Here is a 22,463-nt window from a genome sequence, read left to right on the forward strand (position 1 = left end):
TTTTTTTTTTTTTTTTTTTTTTTTTTTGGTACCGGTGATGGAACTCAGGACATTGCACTTGCAAGGAAGGTGTGGTGCCACTGAGCTAAATCCCCAGCCCCCCTTTTACCTTTTCAAAATGTACAATGCAAGTTATTTCAATGATGCAAAGATCACAAAACCATAAAGGTGTCAAGTTTGGATAAACTCCATCTTGTTTTCCAGCTAGCAAAGAGCTAACTAATGTATGTATCCTTCTGTAACTCTTTCACTACTTTTGTGTACTTGATGTAGGCAGAATGTCTACCTTGCTTATGTCCTGTACTTAACACATAGACAACCTTCAGCAAATGATTTTCATTGAACACACTTTGCTCCCAAAGCAACAGTGAAAAATGCTGTAGTACTATCTGTAATAACATTTAGAAAAGGATTTGCATTTTTCTGTAAAAATTGGAGGGTGTGCACAAGGAATATAACAGGAACTCTATTCAGATTATTTTGAGAAAGCAAAACTGACCAAAGCTATAAGCTGAATGCTCAGTTTCATTCTTTCAATCACAGTGGTTGCCCTCAACATTGAATTCCTATGTCAACTTGCTAAGGCTAGGACCTCTTCTAAGTCCCTCATTTTTCCTGGTGAGTAGCAACGCCCTGCCCCACCCATCTTTCTTCTTACTTGGATTACTGCCACCAGACTCTTGGTCTGCACATCTTTCTTAGACTGGTGATCACTTCAGAAACACCTAAGCCTGGGTAGAGATTTATGAAGCTCTAACACCCCATCTTTCTACTCCCTATTTTTAGTACTTTATAGTTAGATATTTGTTGAATGACTATAACAGTGTCCTAGTTCAAGTTGTGCATCCTTTGGGGAGGTGATAAATCTGCTCAAATAGGATCCTTGTCAGTCTTTTGGTGGAGATTGCTGGTTATCTTCAAGACTTTTCTCCCCTTCATCCAAGTAAGAGCAACTTTTTTAGCAGAGTACCTGACTGCACACAATAGACGACGATTCCCAGCCTCCTTTGCAGTGTAGCTATGACTACAGAGCTAGATTTTGGCCCAAGGAAATGAAAAATGTGTGCTATTATAGACTGGACCTAAAGGGAAGGGTGTGCCCTCCTCAAGGCCCTTCCTCTTTTCCTGTGACCGGGAGGGCCACCATTGTGGACTACTCAAAGAGGGTAACACTTTATGGAGAATAAATCCTGTTCTTGGATAACCCCAGACCAGTCTTATTCTACTAGCCCAGCTTTGATGGGAAAGCATGAGACACACATACCTCCAACTTGTTTTAAATTCTGCTACTTGGGGACTTGGTGACACAAAACTGAGCCCATGTCTTGAGTAATATAAGGCACTTGCTGTCCACAGGTGTGGCCTCCAATCAGAAGTGTAGAAGACCTGTGGACTCCTGCAGTCAGCCAGCCCCAGGGCAGGGTGGCTGGGGACTCAAACAGTCTCTTGGGTGGGCACTGCCTTGCACAGATGAGCTGATCAATATGAGTGCAGACCAGATTCACCCACACTGCTGATTGCTGTGGTCTCCCGAGAACGACTTGAGAGTTATTGGTTTTTAGTCCCAGATAAAGAATTTTAGTTAGCCTCTTCTGGATTGATTTTTCCACACTTTACATATATTTCTCTGTCTTTATTCAATCTTTTGATAAAGGTTCACCAGTGCCCCTCTGATTTTCTCTTATCACAGCCATAGTTAAGGATTTCCACTCTTCAAGATTCCTCCTTCCCCCAACTACTAACATTTAATACAGATCTACCATAAACCAGCTCAGCTTCCTTGTGGGTAGTGTCAGGGATAAAGTAACCTCTTCTTCCATGTGGGCAGCTTCAGAATCTAGTATCTCTGAGCTTAAGCATCCCAAGTGCTTTATGCATTGTGTACTTTGTGTATTTCTTCAACATATAATGAGACTTATTTCACTGTACCAGTTAGCACAGTCAAAAGCATCAAAATGTACACATTGAAATTTGTGCAAAATAACATAATCTTTAGAAAGCTCTCTACAAGGTCTGTATTCTTGGGATTTAGTATATGGGTTTTATCCCTCCTCCCACCTGGTTTGCAGTTTTTGCAAAACAATGCCAAATTTGTTTCTCTCCTGTTCAGCCTCTTCCTCAAGAATAAATTTTGGAAGAAACGTACTCCTTTTCCTACCCAAATGATTCAAGACATCTGATTATTTAAGGAAGAGAGATTATCCCATACTGACATTGTAAGAGCTGTGTTAGAAACCAGATACATTAGGTGAATGTAAAGAAATCTTTTCCCAATGCACTTACCTGAACCCCAGGACTGCTAGCTGGAACCCAGTGCTGTGCAAACTAGGAATAGGGCAAACTAAAAATCATGCCTTCCTGCCCTACAATTCCCTCATGGATACAACTACAAAATAGCAGGAAGGGGAGGGAACAGGGAAGGCATAGATGTCTTGGAAGAGCTTCAAAAATTATAGCGACACTTGAGACAGGTAGACATCTTCTACCAGCAACATGTAGTACAGACACTTTTGCTTTTTCTGTTCTTTTTTAATAAAATGAGGGAACTTGGGGTAGAGCAATGCATTCCTACGTCACTATTTCCAGGTCTCATTTGGATCCTGGGTCAAGATTACTACCATTTGATTAGATGTCTCAAATGTCTGTGTAAATCCTTTGGACTTGGGCACCTGTGTGGGCTAGGGTTCAGACACATGCACATCCTGCCACTGAGAAAACATGGTGCAACTCTCCTGGATGTCAGGAGTCATTAACTTTTCATGATGAGCATCTACTAACATTTGCCTAAAACTTGGTATCAGGAGGACAAAGGAACCCAATTCTTTCTAGAAGATACAGGGGCTCAATTGCACAGGCCACATGGAAAGTGGGGTGTCAGGGGAGGGGGTGCCAATCAGGCCTCACTTTAGCCAAGCCACAACCCCAACCCTATCTCCTAAGGCCTCCATGTACCCACCGGTACAGCAGGCAAACCAACACCAGCTTCCCAGGTGCTGCTGGACTGACTCATACATTAGGCTGAGATGTGTTTCTCTAGCTCCCTTTGTGCAGTGTGTTCCCAGCAGCACGTGCCAGCTATCCAAGACACCCTTCTGGTCACTATCCTCGGGGCCACCTGGCACCAGCTGCTGTGGCTCCTCTGCTCTCACTGCTTCCAGTTGGTCCCTGAAGGTTTCTCAACCCTGTATTTCCAGCCCTGACCTCTCTCTGGAGCTCCATGCTATAGTCACCTACCAGCTAGGCCAGTTACCAGTCTCAGCACGCCACCCTTCTCCATTTGGTTTTGGCACTCCCACCCATCCACTGTGCCACAATAGGATGTGGTCACCAGCTTCTTCCCCAGCCTTGCCCCCGAGACTCGCCAGGATTGCTGAGTAGCCTCCCACTCTCCTGTCTTGTTCTCCTGTCCAGGAACAGCTCCCAAACCATTACTTTCCCTCTCTAATGCCCCCTGGCCAGCTCCTAAAGAGCCAATTTCAGCTGCAGCTCACCTCTATCACTTTGGTCACATTAGGAAATCCCAAGTGCCACCACAGGCCACATGAGCTTCTTCTGCTCACCATTCCTGGGCCTCATGCATTTTGTCACATTTCATTTCCAGCCACCTGGAGATAATGCAATCCCAACTCTGACCCTGCTTAGTTTGGCTGTGGACTCATCCTCCTAGGATCCCAGGTCCCTGTGAAGCCCCACTGGCCCAGATACTCACCAGGCAAAGGGACTTTTCTCTAAAGTTGTTGTGTACTGCTGCACAGCTCTGGTGTTGCCTAAATTCTGTAGTACCATTATGTTTGTCTTTCTCTTTGACCACACATAAAATGTGTGGAGGGTTCACAGATTAACCTTGGCTTTTCTAGCATGCAGTGAGGCACCTGATACCTTTAGTGCATCTCTCAACTCTTCTAGAAGGTGCCGCTGCCCTCCTGTGATCTTAATTTCTGCGTATGGCATCATCTTGGCCATGTTAGCTTTGGTGTGTAGTCATCTACCTCCCTTCCTAAGCAGAGCCTCCCTCACCCAGCCCAAGGAGGATCAGCAGATCACTCTGGGAGTGGGTGCAGGTTAGGAGTAAACAAATGAAAAGCCAGAGGTAGCCTTGGCAACCTTTCCCAGAAACTCTTTTCTGATTAGTCACAACAAACAATGGGCTATTTACTTGGGTTTTCTGAGCCGTTAATAAGAGAAGGAAATTCTTATCAAACCCACGCCCAAAGGTTAAGGGCACAAGGGCATCTTCTGGTCACCCACCCATCCTCATCACTGGTAACAGCTGCTACTATAAACTAGGAATTTCGGGGCTGGAGCTGGAGTCAGTGGTAGAGTATAAACTTGGCATAAGAGAGGCCCTTGGTTCAATCCCTAGAACACAAAACAAAAACAAAACAACTCCCAATCCCAGGAACTAAAAACAAACAAGGCTTCCTACTTCCCAGTTCTGCTCACATCAGTCTCATTCCATTAACCTGGAGACTTTCTGGTCCAGTGGCCCCTCTCAGCTCTGTGCTGACCTTCTCCCACACAGACAGAGACTGGTCTGGCTCTGAATAAGTCTGTCAAGGTCAGGATGGGAAAGGACCTGCAAATTTGAGGGACTCCTTACACTCCAGGCTCGTCTTTCTTTATAATGTCTTTTTTAAAAACTATTCAAATGCATTACTAGAAATTAATTGGCAAATTAATTTTAATATTCAGATACAAAACAAACACAGATTCACAGCATTTACAAGAAATCATTCAAATAACATTGTAAATAATTTTTTTTTACAAAAAAAGCATTCAATAAAAATACATATGAAGTTACAACAATCTTATGGACCATACTTCAGCTGATAAAGCCAAGTTCAGAAGTATCACCTGATTTACGCAGATGACATCAACTTTATGTGGACAAGTTGAAAGGTTACTAAAAGCCTTGCAAGGTAGATTAAGAAACCACACTGGATGCTAATATGTACCCCCCAGAAAAGAACGATTATTAAATTACAGAATCATTCAAAATATTTTCTAACTACAAATGTTAATGCCTACGAGCTGACTAAAAGCAGCAGTGAAAAGTATGTTGGAGCTAAATAAGTTGACATAAAATACATAAACTTCTGGGTTTTTTTCCCCCTCCAAGGCCAGCTAGAAGAAAGTTTCCACTTATTTTTTTCCAGTCTTTGAACTTCAAGTCCATTACATTCTGAAAACAAACAGCATTGGCCAAGTAGGTTTTAACAGAGAGCTATTAAAGTATAGTATATGGAAAACTGTTTGCTAGATACTTAACCCAGAAGTCACAGCTAGCACGCAAACCATCAAGGAGACATTTGTGCATACTTGAAGTTGACACTGTCCCGAGGGACATCTGTCTCCTCTCCCACAGCTCTGGGTAATCAGGATGCTTTATTCTGTTGAGGAAACACAGCTGACTTGTACTGAGGAATGTCAGTAATTCAAGCCTGCAGAGATTTCTACCTGGCAAGTTGCTGGATCACTTGGCACCTTTTTACAGAAGATTTCTATTATGAATTGAATTCTGAATTAAGTGTACATTTGCTTTATGTAAAGACAACACCAAATTACAGTGTGACATATAACCTTCCACTGGACTGAGTATAAAAAAGCACAATATTTACAAATGGCTTTAGATGGTGGTGGCATCTTTTCAAATACAGAGTCCAATCTACCAGCAGAAACAAAAATCAGACCTAATGAAAACAAATTATGTCAACAGTATCCCATGAAAGCTCTGGCAAATTGTTTGCCACCCTCTTTCTAGTGGTCAGGAACAAAGAATGTTACTTTGCTAGCATTTTTCAATTATTGTTATGATTGCATAAAGCCTACTACATAGTTGATATACATTTTAGATTATGATCAAAATTGAGATGGCGGCTTTTGACCCAAGGCCATTCCAACTATCTCAACAGAGTTGGCAAAATCTGAAAAATTAAAGAACAAATAAAATTCATCAAAATGTTGCATCATCTTTTTGTTTGGCCCACAAGAGGACAGGGTAGCAATTCCCAATGAAATTCACACATAATCCAGGTAGAAGGTTCTTTTGTTGCTTCAAGTGGAAAATGTGACTTAAATTAAGAAGGAACTTTGATAAACTGGCCTGGAGCAATCCAGGTCTTCAACTGAGCTTAATAAAAACATGTCTGTGTGTTTGATTCTCTGTTAGGAAGTCCACGGAGGTAGGTGGGAACTGGAAGTAAGGGATCAGCTGAAAAATAGATTAGGACTTGTCACAAAACTTAAAGCATTTTTTCATTATTCATTGGTCAATAATAGCAAATAGAAGCTCTATGAATGACTCATTAATGGAGTTGAATCCACACTGCAAATGTAACATAAACAAATGATTCTCTTTACTCCTTTAAAGAAAATTTCTTATACTACACTAAAAACAACTAAACAGTTCTAAATTACTGTACATACGAACAAGTCTATTTAGCACTGAAAAGCATGTTAAGTAGTTTCCAAAATATATCATTACATTTTGTTAGTAAAAATGTCAGTTATATAAATGCAACTGAAACACACACCGCACACACACAGGCACAGGCACACACACACACGCGCGCGCACACACAAACTACAGCACCACTTTTGTCTCTGTCTTAGGACCTGTAGTGGGAAAGTCCAGAGAGGCATCCCAGGAGCTGTTCACCACAGGCCATGCACCCTGCCAGCAAAACTACTATAAGAAAGCTCAGCAGCTTGCAGGGTCCTGAATGGTCACATAATGCCCTACGAGAGGTCCAGGATTATGTTTTCTTAATGTGTGATATCATTTCCTTCAGCAACAGCTCTGGATTCGGGGGAAAGGGGATGAGGAGACCCCAGGAAGCACACCCTCGGAGTCAACACTTTTGTCTCCGATATTGTTATACTTGTTTATTCTTAACCATGGGCCTATGATTTGAAAACAAGACAAAACAAAAAACCACTGTTAAGGACAGCATACGCAGGGCTGGTTTTAGCTCAGTGGTGCTGCCACCTTCCTCTCAAGTGCAAGGAGGTCCTGAGTTCAATCCCTGGTACAAAAAAAAAAAAAAAAAAAGTGAAGAATAACATACAAAAATGAACTTCTCAAACAGTCCACTAACATGCAGCACAGCGTCCCCCAGCCAGTGCAGTGAGTAGAGTAAAACGCAGAGCCTATCTTTTCTAGACACAGTTAAGAAGAAATTTTAATCCAACTTTACAGTATGGACAAAGAAAAGGAGAGAATTTTCTTCGGGTATCAGCCTGTGTGGCCTTCGTTACACAACACTGCTCTGAGTCTGGGAGTTGCGTCAAGGTCTCTCACAGAGAATGACTTCAGAAACCTACTGCGTGCATGCTGGCATGGTCATGTGCTACTGTTGAGGGGTTATGTGACAAAGGTGGCTTCAAATCCCCAGGAAAGCAGACTTGCGCTATGCCTCTGATCCCTCTGAGAAAAGTCCACATCTTTGTATCTCCGCCAACACGAATGTGAGAAACCACAGAAGAAGGAGCACAAGATGCTCTAAGAATGCCTTCCGATGACACAGGAAGTAAGCTTTTACACATCACAGTTGTGTGAGTGGCAATGCCTTAGGTTATGATGGGTGAACAGGTGACTGCTGCCTGAGGAACCATACCAGGTACACAGCAGGGATGACAAGGACAACACCAGCTTGCCCTGCCTCAGGGGCGGGGCACTCTGGAGGAGGTGTGAGGTCCTTTGCACTGCAGGTCACACTGCCAGATGACTGTTTGCCCAGCCTGTGAAGAGGAACCTTGTAAGATGAAGCCTATGCTATCATTCAGCTACTGTGTGCACTCAAGATGACAGCAAGGACACCACGGCCGTTTCCGCAGCAGCTGTAGGTCCCTAATGATACAGAACAGAGTACGAGCCCACCTTATAGATGTGACCAGATGTGTGTTAGGAGAGGCAGCATCAAGCCAACCCTCTGTGGACAATGTCCTCCAAAATCACACGTGGAAGAGACCATCTGGTAGGTAATTCACCGGGGACTGAAAGGCTCCAGGCACTCTGGAACTGCAGCAGGAGTGTGTCACCGCAAGGATCCCTGTTCAGCATGACTTGGGCTGACAAGCGCCTCTCAGGGTTCTGGTATGAGCAGAGCGGTGTGTCCTGACCTCTTCCTCCTTCTGGGAGGGTAGCTGGGTCTCGGAAGAGTGGGTCATCTCTCCTTCAGTGATTCCCTAAAAGTTTTCAGAACTGGGCCCAAGGCAGTCCTGGGATTGCACACAGAAGAAATGAGAATGGCGCACTTTTCCCACTGGTCGGAGATGACCCGCGGGCTCACTTCCGGAAAGGGGCGAGTTTATGAAAAGTGTGCCAGAAGAGTGAAGGCTTCCGCTTGGGCTCTGCCAGGGCAAAGACCTGCTGCTGGGGGACACTGGTGGGCACGGTGACATGGCGCTGGTGCAGGGGGTGCAGGCCCTGGGGCAGAGGGGCCGCTGGGCAGCTGCTGTAGCCTGGTTCAGGAGAAGGGAAAATGGAACGCTTCATAACCACGAAGGGAACAAAGTGCCAAGACTCTCAAGTTCTTAGTTTATATTTATGTGTATGCACATGTGCGTGTGTGTGTATGTGTGGTACTGGGGAATGAACCCAGGATCTTTGCATGACCCACACCCTCAGACCTTAATTATTTTTTAAGACAGGGTCTCAATAAGTCACTAAGTTGATCAAGGTTGGATTGAACTTGTGATCCTCCTGCCTCAGCCTCCCATCACACTGGAATTATAGGCACATACCACCATGCCCAGCTTCTTAACTCACGCCAGTCACAAGAAGATCCAGTAGTTATGGTAAGAAACACTAAGACTGCACGTGGAGCTTGAAAGATTACCTCACTGAATCCTCTCAAAACTCTCTGGGGAAGGCATCGTTAGCCAAACTGTCTGAGAAAGCCAATGAAAGCCTGAGGAACTGTGAGAATCACCTATTACGACAGTGGTCAGGGGAAAAATTAAATCGAAGTTGGGTACCCCAACTGCCTCTGTCCAAAGCCTGCTCTGCCACCTACTAGCTATGATTGCTTGGGGAAATTATTTGATTTCTCTGTGCCTCAGTTTCCTACTCTCTAAAGCAATATCAAGCTTTTACAAGAACTAAATGAATTAATATAAACTGCTTAGACAAATGCCCTTGATGACTTTAATCAAAAATGTTTTACTAGGGTAGGCATTTTGAATCTGGGCAGAGGTCATTAAAAAGGCTTATGAATATTAATTATGAAATTGCAAAGCATGGTAACACAGCTATTTGGGAAGCTGAGGCAGGAGGAGGCTAGTTTATGAGACCCTGTCTGAAAATAAAATAATAAAAAGGGCTAGGGTTGTAGCTCAGCACTCTCTGAGGTCAATCCCCAGCATTGCATGGAAGTGTGTGTGTGTGTGTGTGTGTGTGTGTGTGTGTGTGTGTGTGTGTGGTGGGGAAGTGTCAGAGAGAGAGAGAGAGAGAGGAGACTGTCCCCAAAACTTACCTTTTGACTTTCCCTGCCCTGCCTTCTGAGCATTTAACATGGCAAGCTTCTTCTGGTTTTCTGAGATTTCCATTCCTGGATTGAGAAAAGAAATAGTCTCTGTTCAGAGCCCATGACAAGACTGAAGCCCATGCTGTACTGAGATTTTCACACAACCATGGTGCAGGGCCTGGGAGGGCAGAAGACTGGGAAAGGGCAGAGGCAGGTCTGTCGGGAGGGCCCATAGCTGTCTTCCAAACCCAGACACGCATGGAATGAAACTGTGTTAGTACCAATGCACAGACATCCTGTGAAGCAGCCACACCTGGGCAAGCACTCACAGCACCCTAATTACGGCCCTGCAGTACCAGGCCCTGGGGTGAGGGCACAGGGGAGGCACCCAGGCCTGCTCCCCAATGTGCAGGGCGAGTGTGCCCAAAGGAAGGTGCTGCCGCAGGCCTGGGGAACAGACCCTGTGAGGTGTGCTCCATCACAGAGAGGGTGCCAAGTGTCTGCACCTACTACTGTGCGAACTGGGTGAGAATGAGCAGCCCTGGGAACCCCGAGGAGATGAGCAGAGATGGTACCTGGTGCTGGCCCTTCCTGGATGCAACATCTGGGATGTGTCCATCTCGGTCAGGCCCTGGGACCCAGCCTCCATCTCAGCTGCTGCTCCCTTGGCTTTGACTTCTTTCCCACAGCCCATGCCTGCCCCCAAGTGGTCCTGAGGGTCCTGCCTGGGCTCACAGGCAAACAGGATGGGCTCAGGATCCCTCCCTCTCCAGAGTCTGCCCATACTCATCGGGGCTGCCCATGCTGGCACAGCTTCAAGGCAAGGGGTTCACCCCTCTTCACACTCGCTGGCTGCACTCAGGAAACAGTGCACAGCAGAGGGCACACAACAGTGCTTCTTTCTTCCCTGCTGAAGGGGAAAGCCCAAAATGCCCCATAAGAGTCAAAAACAATTCCAGGAAATCAAAACCTAATCATTCCTCTTACAAGTGACTCTAGGACCTGTACCAGCCTATGTGATGTGATGAGGACAACTGGGATTTTTGTGGCTGTCATTTTGCATTTTAAGAACTGTCCTCCGCACCTGCCTGAAAAACCATGTACAGGATAGGGTGATGAACCTTATTCCAACAGAGCCAGACATGGGCTGCTGAAGTCAGGTGTTCTCCCAGTTAAAGGGCACCCAGCACCCCGGGAGTGGGGAGCCAGAGCGGTCCTGTGGAGTCCCTGTATGCAGAGGCCCTCTGGGGACACACCTGCTCTGACAGCTGGCTAGCCTGCTCTACAAACCCCGCTACCTCTGGTGGATGAAAACAAAGCCCACTGGGCTACCTCCAGCTGGTGACTAGTTACAGGCCACACGGATGACTGCTAAAGCTCCTCCTAGTCTCCTGTTATCCTCAGTCTTTCCAGCAGTGCCTGAGGACGGGGTGGGGACTGCTCCTCCATGCTGGACCATGTGACCACTGAGGTCTGGGCTGGCTCAGGAGACAGAGACCAATATATTTTTCATTTTGTTTTGGAGACAAGGGTCTTGCAGTGTAGTCCAGATTGGACCTGAACTCACTATGTAGCCCAGGATGGCCTCAAACTCATGGTGATTTCCCTGCCTCAAGCTCCTCAGCACTGGGATCACAGGGGCATGCCACCATGCCTGGCAAGACCAATATTTTCCCTCCCTCTCACCCTTGGGGCTCTAGGTCCCTACTGCACCATGACTTCTACCTCGAGATCTGTGGAACTGGGGATTACAGACTGAGATGCTGCCATCGTTCATGCATGACTGGGATGTTGGCAGGAACATAATGCAGCACCTGGGGATTGTATAAGCCTGAATGCCAAATTCACCTACATAGTTCCATACCATATTTTTAGTGTGCCTGAATTGTGATTGGGCCCCATCTGTCACATGAGCTCAGATGTGGCATTTTTCCATTTCTGGCACCATTTTGGTGCTCAGAAAGTTTCTGACTTTTTTTTTTTCTTGTTTGTTAAGACAGGGCTTCGCTAATCCAGGTTGGCCTCCTGCCTCAGGCTCCTCAGGGCTGAGATGACAGGCATTTAGGACTTGGATTTCCAGATTGGGGTTGCTCAAGCTGACCCTGAGAGTGAGGCAGCACTGCCTCAGTTTGGTATTTACTGCAAGGTTCTGAGCTCCGTGGACGAAGATGGGAACGTGAGCTCAACTGTGTCTGAACTGATGGAGACAGCAAGGTGAACTGGAAGGGTTCTGAAAAGTGCTGCTGGAGGGGAAGGCCCCAGAATCATCTGGTGTGCCTGATGTCCTGGGACTCAGTCACTGACGTCACATTGACTAGTTTAAGGCTACTAGGTCACGTTAAGAGTGGGCCAGTCCTTAAGGCTCATTTCTCATCTGTAATGGGTGTTCCTAATAGTAACCATGCCATAAGGGTTTTACAGAGATAATCTCTTTGAATGTGCAGCAGGGTAACTGGCATAAGTCAATACTGAACAAATGTTGACTGCAGGAACTACACCTGTCATGGTCTGACTTGTGAATTGAGATTAGAAGCACTCAGGATCTGCAGATCTTTCTCTTTTGCCTAGTGGTGGGATTCAGCGCTGAGGGAGAGGTCCATGGGTGGAGGAGAAGGTTAAAAAGCAGAGGTGCTGAGCCAGGGCCCAAAGGCCCCAGGGTGCTCACCCATCTCCCGGTCCTCCTGCACCTGCCGCCTCTCATCTGCACAGGCCTGCAGCCACCTGGCCTTGTCTTCCTGTTTCCTGGCACAAAACAGGTGTACCTCATCTGTAGTCCTGCTGATGAGTTTGAAGGCATTTCTCACGTTGAGGTTCCAGTCCTTGTCCCTCCCATCCTCCACGTCCACAATCACCACCTGGTCCATGTCCATGCGGCCTTTGTAGTACAGCATGTCCCGGCGTAGCAGGTCCTTCTTGCAGGAGACCAGCTGGTGGTCAAACAGGAAAAACGTCCTCTGCTGGCTCTTGCCTTGCTTGGTGATCCAGGTCAGCTCCCCAGAATGGATCAGCTCTGAGCTCCGGTCTAGAATATTGAGGCCCTGGAAAGATGAAGACATGTTGTAGATCTCCCAGTTCTGACTCCAGCAGGTGTCAGGGATACAGAAGAGACCCTGACAATCTTCCTTGTATTTTCCAATCACTTGACACCAACCACTGCTGACTCCATGGCACAGGTGGGCAAAACCTCAAAGGCCATTCTGAACCCAGTTTCCTGGTCTCCTTACCCACAAAAGTTCTCTTTTCTTTTTTCCCTACTCAGTGGGAGAATGTTATAGTACTTCTTTTTTACTTGAGACATCATTCCACCTATACCTATGGTGAAAAGGGTGCTAAATGAATGAAGTCCAGCTAAGATCTGAACTGGTAGCTGACCAAGACTGAGGTCTAAGAGTAAGGAATCACTGAGAGGGTTTTACTGCCATCGACACAGAGCACTACACACGGGCCTGTGAGTCAGGCACACAGCAGCTCCCTGGAATAACAACCAGTTAGTATGTTGGAAACCAAAGGCCAAGTAGCAAACTGCCAGCAAGAAACTAGAATACTCTTCTGATGGTGAAATCAGAATGTCAGAGTCCAAGATGGGAAAGCAAAATAGAATTAAGAGAATTTACACCGGATCTAATCCAATGTTACCTTTTCACCTTTGTTTGATAAGACTGTATTCTACTTTAATGCCAATCATAAACAATATTCTTTGGAGGAAAAAAAGGCTTGACTTCAAAACAGTTCTTCTATTTACTTACCTGCAGCCATTCTGTGCCCCAGATTCATCACTTATGGAATAAGGAAGTGAGGCCCAGTGAACTCCGAGGTCCACTTGAGCTCTAGAAGCCCGCAAGATCCTTGAAATATAAGCATTTCTCTCCAACTTTCACTGCTCTAATCTACTTCAGTTAAAATTCTGACTTCTTACTCCTCTGGGAAAGTCAGTTCTGCCCTACAATGAACATGGGACAAAGCTGCCTTGTTCTAGCCAGGCACAGTGGTGCACGCCTGTAATCTGAGGGATGCAGAAGAAGCACAAGCCTGGGCAACTTGGCAAGGCCTATCTCAAGAGTTAAAAAAAATTAAAAGAGGCCTGGAGATATAGCTCAGTTTGAAGGCCCTGGGTTTAATCCCCAGTAGCAGGGTGGGGGGTTTACTTGGTCTAAAAACAATGTGAAGCTGGGCGTTGTGGTGCACACATGTTATCCCAGTGCTCAGGAGGATGAGTTTGAAGCCAGCCTGGGCTACACAGTGAGTTCAAGGCCAGCCTGAACTACACAGTGAAATCTTGTCTTAAAAAACCAAAAGAAAACAAACAAAAAGGCATCTGCTCATTCTTAGTTCAGTGATGGAGTATAGCAGTGTACCAAGGTGGACTCCGAAACTAGGCTGCCTGCATGTGTTTAAACTCAGTCCTGGGACCTTCTAGCTATGTGGCCCTGGGAAAACTATTAAACCTTTCTGTGCTTCATTTTTTCAGTCAGCTAAATTAGTAGAGTAACAGGGCCCACCTACTTCCCAGGATTGTTGTGGGCATGCTGCTTGGCACAGACTCGTGCCAGACGCGTGGCAAACACAACAGGCGGAAGCAGCCATGTACACATGGGTGTGTCCCGTGGCTGCACTGACACCAGCCCTGCATCCGCAGAGATGTTTCTCCATGCTGGCAGAGACAGAGGCTAAACAGTGCGCTAACGATGGGGGCACCTTCTGGATGGGTGGCAAGTAGCGGATGGCTTCATTTATCAAGATGCTTCCAAACACACAGACCATTAACAGGGTGGTAAAGTGTGTCCACGGATGGTCAAAGTGCAGATTGTGGTGAGCAGCACTGGATTGTGTGTGTGTGCGTGTGTGTGGAACTTTGCTCACCTCCCAGCCGATGATGGACACCTGCCACTGAGCAATCTTGTTGATGCTCTCCAGCTTGCGTTTGCGCTCATTGATCAGACAGGCTACATTCTTCATGGCCTCATAGGCTGCCTTGATATTGTTGTAATCACTGCAAAATGGAGGTTAATTTTGATTGTATAACACACACTGGTTTGTATATTGCTGGCCTAGACAAAGTAGCTTCTGAACAACAGCCATTGTTTCCTTTCCCTCGTTTCCCTTTGAATAGGCTACAGTCTGCTGAGGTTAAGGAGCTGACAGAATGCAATTCAGAATGCTTTGGAATAAGAATATCTTCATTCCTTTCCCAGAAATCACAATGATTGAAAGTGGATGGGATAAGAAATGAAGTTTTAGTCATGGTGACTATGGATTATTTTTGTTCATACAAAAAGAATGGTCTTTATTGCTTTGATTCTGCCATACCGGTTTTGCTATATAAAGTACTTTAAAAATCACTATTCATTTCAAGAGTATTTGTATCAAGCAAGTTTCATCATTCACTGGCTCAGGAAGGGACACAAGAGAACACAAGTCACACAGTCTGAAGTGGTGAGCTATATCCTTGCTAAGAGGGCATCTGTATTACCAACACCCTTCATTTCTGGGGTTTTCTGGACACCATAGTAAAGTCAAAGTAAAACGTCCTCTCCAAGTTAGGTATGGTGGCCCTGACTGTAATCCGAGCACTTGGAGGCTGCGGTAGGGGATCACCATGAGTGCAAAGCCAGCCAGGACTGCACAGTGAGTTCAAGGCTAGCCTGAAGTATATAAGCAAGACCCTGTCTCACAAAAAAGAAAAAAAAAAAAAGTTTCCCTCAGCATCCTCTGACCGCACAAGTTCTGAAAATTTTGGAAAAAATAATGAAACTGAAACTGCAGTTCTTATCCAAACACAGAACACACAGTTCTTATCCACACACCAGTGTCTGGAAGTGTTATGCTCAGGTTTTGCTCAAATTAATAATTTGGGAATGTGGAAACTAACAGCTTAAAATGGGCTAAAGTTTTACTTTCCTATAGCAAAGTATAAGACAGAGGCATGGGGTCTCACACGCACTGAATGAAAATCCTCCTGTACAGGCTGGGTGAAAGTCTTCAAAGTGGATGCTTGCATCCTTCTACCACATACAGCTGAACCTGGCTCCGTGGTGATTCCTGGGGGCCCCTGGCATGGCCCCACCAAGAAGACCCTGCCACTTTTACACAGCTTATTCATTCAAAAGCAGAGCAGAAAGGAGGTTGAAAGTGATACATGGAGAATGACCCAGAAAAACAGGAGCAAGAAACAGGAGCAAAACAAAACAGGAAGCCTCCAGCAATGAAGAAAGAAAGCAAAAGATTCTTGGTATGACCCCAGACATGAGGAGAATATACATTTTTGCAACTTTTGTTCTGTTCTATGTAAGAAGGAAATGAGCCTTTTGTCATTTCCTTTAAAGCTATTATTATTTGATATAGCCCAAATCTACAAAATGCTCACAGTGAAAAATGCCTTGTAGAGAAAAATCACTGTTGAGTGGTGTGTGAAGCTCTGGCCATCGCTTACCATCTGGAGTACACTAAGCTGCCTGTGTCTTTCAGGAAGCCTACTTCTTAACACATTCACAATGGGTAGAATCCGTGTGTCTTGCTGCCAGCTGCCTCTGAACCCCTGCTAGGCTGGCAAGAACATTAAATTCTCTTATTCTGTTTTCTGGTTTCTACCATGATGTTTTATTTTTCTTTTTGCATTTATGAGGTCTTTTCATTCTTAAAAAAATATATACAAATCCAACTTCCCTAATTTTTCCCACAGAAAATGTTTTCTGATTTTTCTATCAGTAGGAGGGAAAGAGGGAGGGAAGAAGGGAGAGAGCTTTTTTCCTCTCATCTATTTCAATGGACACTTTTCTCTTCTTCCTTCAGTCCTAAATTTTTAAATGAACCCCCAAATCTAGGGTCTGTTGCTCAGTGGCCTGCTCTTCTTCCTTGCAGTGTATAGTGAAAGATTCCCTCTCTAAGCCTGGTCTCTCCATAGGAGCTTAAGGCTCAGAGGGACAAAAAAATTGCCCACCCTCTACAGGCTGCAGGGCGAAACTGTGACCACCCATCTGGTATAGCAGCCTCCCTCATCCTGTTTTGTCTTCATGGTTTCTGTTACCTATGGTCATCTGTAATTAGAAAACACTAAATGGGAAATTCTAGAAGTGATTCCTAAGTTTTAAACTGTTCATTACAGTGCCTCGTTATAATTGTTTTATGTTATAATTAGTTATTGTTCTTAATCCATTACTGTGCCTAATTCATAAATTAAACTTTAATACAGGTATGAATGTACAGAACAAAACATAGTATAAATAGAGTTCAGTACAGATATTCCTTATTTAATGACCTACCTGTAATAGAGTTATGCAAATAAAGGCAAAGTCATCATGTTGGAGTTTCCTTTGACCATCTCTTTGTTTTGAATATTGTAATGTAGATCCTACATAGAACTCTCAATTCATTTAACAGCCTAATTATAGGACCAGAACTCAGTCATTAACAAGGACCATCTGTACTACCTACAGTTTCAGCCATATTCCGGGGTTTCAGAAGGTAATCCCTCTAGTAAAGGAGGAAACTACTGTAATGACATTTTTTCCCCTTTCTTTTCTGGGGTAAGACAGGGTCTCACTATGTAGCCCAGGCTGGCCTTGAACTCATGGTGATCTTTCTGCCTCAGTCTCCCGAGTGCTGGGGTTATGTGTGTGTGCCACCATGCCCAGCTCTATCCTAATGTTTTCATATCTCTAGAGACAGCTCTGCTGGAGTCTCCTCAAATAATGCACTTCAGCAGTTGACAATTTTAACCCTGTAAACAATCTGGAAGTTTCTTCCCTTGAGCTGCCTGGCAGTGCTGGGCGTGCCAGGCCAGCCCACCTGTCCCTGACACTCTGGCAGCACTGGTGGGTCCCTGGCAGCCCTCACCTATGCTCCTGCGTGGTGTACTTGAGCAGCTCGGCCAGCTGCAGGGGATACTTGCAGATCTTTTGCACGGGTGTGAGGAGGAAGCCGTCAAGAGCAATGTCGATCATCTGTTGCAGCAGGCGGCAGGCCTCAAAGAAGTGCCTGTACTTGCCCTGCTTCATGAGGTTGGAGAGCTCCAAGCAGGCACCAGGGTGGTTGTTGCAGTACTCGGAATAGATGGCAAAGCCTTCTTGCTGGAAGGGAAATCAGCTCATGTCAGGTCGTGGGCAGCACTGGGCCATCAAAGGGCTTGCTCCTGGAAAGGAGGGGTGCTCTACAGCAGGACAGGCCAAGAAATCCCAGGGGACTATGCTACTCTGCCGGGTTTTCAGGCCTGGACAAGAGAAAGGAGCCCAAGTGCAGGCTCGAGGAGTAATCATCTGGGTTCTCTGCTGGTCGGTGGAAGGAGCTGGGTGCTCCACCACCCAGACTCAAGCAGCTCTGATCTGAAGCAGAAGAGAGAAGAAAGGTGCTGCCCAGAGGCCAGCTCTCAGGACCTGTTCCCTTCCACTCCTGGCTCCGTTCTGCACCTTCTGCATCCTGCACCTTCCTGCAGGTCTCCTGTCGAGCTTACCAGGTGGGCCTGACTTCCATGTCTGTCACCCTCTTGTCTCCAAGTGAAGGTCATTTGCTCTCTTGAACCTGGAGCTGAGTATTCCCTCCTCCCTCCCTGGGTTGTGTGCTCTCCTTCCTTCCTCCATTCTCCAAGGCTGGACGGAAATCAGCTTCCAAGGGCCCATCCCTGGGCACTGCTCCATGTCCCTGAATGTTGCCTTTCTCCCACCCTGGGCCACTAGGTCACTCACTCACTTCCAGCTTTCTTTGCAGCTGCCCTTCCTTCCTGCCCAGTGTGCAGGCTGGGTGTGCTCAAATGTAGCAGGTCTAAAACCAAGCCTTTATTTCTTAGAATACAGACTTTCCCAAGCCACCTGTTAATTCCTCAAAATTCTATAGGCACTTTTTAAAAAATTGTGTCAAAAGAATCTTCAATGTTTATTTGTAGTGAGGTTGTAGACATGCACAGTGAACTGTGCCAAGTGCCCACAGGGAGACTATTCCAGTCCAAACCAGTTCACTCCCAATGGATATTTCCTGTGCCCAGTGAGGTCACTGAGATGAAGGGGCCTCGACTTTTCTCTTGGTCAGACCAGCTCTATAGGCACTTTTGACTGCTGCTCTTCCTTTGATGCCTACAACCAATCTTGTCAGACTTTCCTCAAAAATACCCATTTCAACAATCTGTTTTCCAGTCTTCTGGCCCATCATCTGGCCAGCCCCAGCTTAGCATCCTCCTGGCAGTGGCCACACTCCATATTCAGGGACTGCTGTTCTTGGGCTACTCACTAGCCTGCTTTCTGTCTTCACTCACCTCTGAAGCTACTCCCTACCACTTCTGTAAAGAACAATGCTGCTCTACTACATAGCGCTTTCCAAGTGCCCCCCACGTACCCCAGGGACCTGCATGCCCATCTTCCTGCCAGCTCTGATCTGCTGCTTCTAGAAAGCTACTGAGACCAGCACCCAGCAAGTGAAGAGGGTTCTGCTATCACTGTCATCATGATTACTCCATGACTACTGTGGCTGCAAAATAAAAGCACCTTCCTCAGAAATCTTTTAGTGTTAAATAGTAATGGTCACCAGTAAATGATGGGCCACTTGCTCTGGTTTGTTTCTTTATCTGTCAAAGGGGAAAGACAGCCATTTCTCCCAAGGCAGTAAGGAGCCAATACAAAAAACTACAGAATAGATTCTTGCTTGTAATGAAGTTACATTTAAAATCATTATTCAACAAGATGTTACTAAGGAAGATGCAACGGGGACATACATGTCGCAGAAAACAGGATCCTATTTCACTTAAGTGAGGTTCCTCTTTGTTGTACTTTTTCTCAAGGTCTTTCAGGAACTGTCTTTGGAATTTGTAAATATCTTCAATGTTTCCAAAAATAGTAGCTAACTGTGCAACAGTGAACATTCCTGTGTGCTTGCGACACTGTCGAATATAGCCCTGCAAAAATACAAAAGCAAACTTTTTATTTATCTGGAAAATTTTAAAACTTACTTTAATAATATAGAAGGCTAAGAGGGTCAAAGCTATGATCTTGGAGTGGATTTTAATTAGAGAAGATTACTTTTAATTCTATGAGTCCTTGATGAGACAATCACACTTCTGTTACTATAATTTGCCATAAATATTTTTAAAACAAAAGTGAAAAATTTAACATGGTTAGGTTTTAAAAAGTTCCAGGAACAAGTAACAAATGCCAGAATTTTAAATACCAGAGCTAAAAATTAGTACTGCCACTTTTTTTCTAGACTGTTAAGATGATCATTCTCCCATTTCTATTGTCATTTCACAGCCGAGAAGACTTGTCAAACACAGAACATCACTACTCACCAAATGGTGAATGCAGTTCTGCTGACTGCTAATCATGGCAAAGAGTCAAGAACTTCCACCCTGAAGATTCCACATCACCTGCCTCTCTACACAGCACAGCTGCCTACATATCTCTCCCTCTCTCCCTCTCCCTCCCTCTCTCTCTCTCTCTCTTTGGGGGGGTACTGGGGTTCGAACTCAGGACCTTGAGCTTGCAAGGCAAGGAGCAGAACCACTGAGCCAAAGCCCCAGCCCTACTTCGTACATCTCTAACCAGAGGCTTAACTCATTAATGCTCCGTGTACCACACCATGGTTATGCTATGGCTTTGCAGGAGTTAGTAGGACAGAAAGAAACAGCCATACATGTTTGTTAATAGTTACTTCCAAAATGGCATCATGTATTTGAACAAACTAAACTAACCATTTAATTAAATATACATTACAGACTTTTGGTATGAATTTGAACAGGAAAACAATACAATGTAACAATATGGGCTTTGCCTAGGTTTAAGTACCAACCATACTGCTCTGCCTCAGTTTCCTCATCTGCAATAAGGACTAAAGAAAGCATCTGGCCATTGAGAAAGCTGGTGATCACTGCATTACACCAGGTAAAGGGATGGTACACAGCCAATGTGCAGCAATTATCAGCAATCAGTCTGAATTTTCTAAAATGCCACTGTCATGATCTTCTTTATCATCAACTGATACAGTATAAGTGGCTGGCATGAGTGTAGAATGCTCAACAGACAGTGTACACCTTCACAACCTGTCATGCCAGGAGAGCCCCAGAACAGTGCAATGCACAGACAAGGTTCATTAAAAACAAAACACAGCTGGGCATGGAGCACACACCAGTAATCCCGGCTTTATGAAAAGCTGAGGCAGAAGGGTTGCTAGTTCCAGCCCAGCCTGGGCAACTTAGCAAGACCTCACTTCAGAAAGAAAATAAAAAGTCTGTGAGAGCCCTGGGTTCAATTCATCCCCTATACCACAGAAGAGAAAAACAAACCCCACTCAGGGCAGTTCTTTGAAATCACAACCTTGGAATACGATTTATTGCTGACTGACCTGATACTGGATACTTCGTTACTACCAAATAAAACTAATATTTTGAATGTTTCTAAGTGACTCAGCATCTTGATTGTGAGTCCGTGACTAGATGCTGAGATTTTAGAGTCAGTGATGACCTTTGACTGTCAAATCAAGTGGGTTTCACTGAAGCAATGCTGCCTTGTATGGGAATCACTCTTAGAATCAGGGGCTCATCCTGAAAGAACTGCGGTGTCCTTAGAAGAGGGCTGCAGTGATTACACTGAGCAATGGCAAACGAGTTTGCACAGGGGCTCCATGCACTGAGCGGAGGTGCAGAGAGAAAGGAGGGCAGTGGAGGATAGCTGAGGAGCAGACCAAGGAAGAATGCTCGGGTTTGCTGAGCCACCAGGGCTCCAGAACTTGGGGAGGTCCAGGCCAGAGCCTCACCTCACAGATGTCCTTGAGGTGCTTGATGTACACCCGCTCGGTGTTCATGATTTCCTGGATAACGTTGGTCCGCATCTGGTGCTTGTTCTCAGAGAGCTTGTGGTGGCTGGGGCCGGCACCATCCTCCCGCGCCTCGCCGTGGGAGCTGCTGGAATTCTCCGACAGCTCTTCCTGGTTGACACGAAGCTGCAGGCCACACACAGGGGCAGGTGACAGGTGACTCAGGGGACAGAGAGGCAGCACCAAAAGAAAAGGTGGGAGACCCCTGGCTCTTGCTTCTCCAGAACAAGTCAGAGAGACAGCCTGGCCACAGCACACATGTTAACACTCCGGGCACAGCCACAGCAGCAATGCCAGATAGCTCGTTTGCCTTCACAATGACCCCTGTTACTGTGGACCATCGGACTGTGCTACAAGTCTGGCTCGCAGGTGGGATTCAAAATGATCACAGAAGAACTGAAACTAGTGGATGAGAGTTCCTGAGATGATTCTGCCACTCTCCCACAGATCTGGAAGAGCACTGAGTGCCACACCCTTACCCTGACGAAGCTTGCGGGGAACCAGGCTTCCTTGTCCTCATTCCGGCCCCACCACCAGTCCTTGTTTGAGGCTTCCAGGACTTGGATGACATCACCAGCCTTGAAGCCCAGCTCCTGGTCGTCCATGGTCACATGGTCCCACAGGGCCTCTGCGCAGACCACGCTGCCATCGCTGATCAGCTGGGAAGACATAAGCACATGCTGAGTGCAGAAACTGCCAGGGGGCTGGACAGAGACTGCCCTGAGAGTGCTCTCGGGGTGACACTGACACCTGCTAGTTCTCCTGGGGACACACTCACTCTGGAGCATCCCTCAATCCCTGCTCTTTGTTATACAAATTAAACCCGGGGAAACATACTGGGAAAAGAGTACAAGCTGGGTACCTCTGATCTGCTCACAAAGGAAAACCCAAATCCACTTTTAAAAGATGGACAGATGCTCTGATTTCCAGTGGGCTTACAGCCCCATCAACCCACCACAAGATGAAAATATACTAAGTTGAAAATGCATTTAACACCTATAACCTCATAGCTTAGGTAGCCTATCATAAATGTACTCAAGACACACCCATTAGCCTGTAGTCAGGCAAACTTACTAACATGAAACTGAACACTATATCAAAAAACAGAAAGTCAGGGATTTAGCTCAGTGGTTTTGCTGCCTGCCTTGCAAGCGCAAGGACCCGAGTTCAATCCCCGATGCCAAAAAAAAAAAAAAACAAAAAAAA

The 22,463-nt window shown here is 45.7% G+C and overlaps 2 protein-coding genes across 7 annotated transcripts in view; both read right to left on the reverse strand.

The window, feature by feature from the left end:
* The window catches only part of LOC104850495 (complement C1q and tumor necrosis factor-related protein 9), an 11,527-nt gene extending 9,207 nt beyond the window's left edge, over positions 1-2,320 (reverse strand). The window contains exon 1 of the mRNA XM_010607468.2: positions 2,284-2,320. The gene's annotated coding sequence lies outside the window, so the exon portion shown is untranslated. The remainder of the gene's footprint in view (positions 1-2,283) is intronic.
* Positions 2,321-4,693: 2,373 nt separating this feature from the next.
* Spata13 (spermatogenesis associated 13) overlaps positions 4,694-22,463 on the reverse strand; it is a 71,306-nt gene continuing 53,536 nt past the window's right edge. For 3 of the 6 annotated variants that reach the window (XM_019205044.2, XM_019205045.2, XM_019205046.2), the window contains 8 exons: positions 21,737-21,916; positions 21,198-21,383; positions 19,165-19,344; positions 17,301-17,533; positions 14,328-14,457; positions 12,133-12,505; positions 9,477-9,551; positions 7,032-8,463 (listed from right to left, as the gene is read on the reverse strand). In XM_019205044.2, coding sequence (XP_019060589.1) covers positions 8,288-8,463; positions 9,477-9,551; positions 12,133-12,505; positions 14,328-14,457; positions 17,301-17,533; positions 19,165-19,344; positions 21,198-21,383; positions 21,737-21,916 — 1,533 coding nt within the window. In that variant the 3' untranslated portion in view covers positions 7,032-8,287. The other 3 variants (XM_019205043.2, XM_010607464.3, XM_033760030.1) reach the window with 3 other exon arrangements.

Source organism: Fukomys damarensis, unplaced genomic scaffold (genome assembly GCF_012274545.1).
Source record: "Fukomys damarensis isolate Sample0158 unplaced genomic scaffold, DMR_v1.0_HiC HiC_scaffold_38, whole genome shotgun sequence".
In the NCBI taxonomy this organism is placed as follows: Eukaryota; Metazoa; Chordata; class Mammalia; order Rodentia; family Bathyergidae; genus Fukomys; species Fukomys damarensis.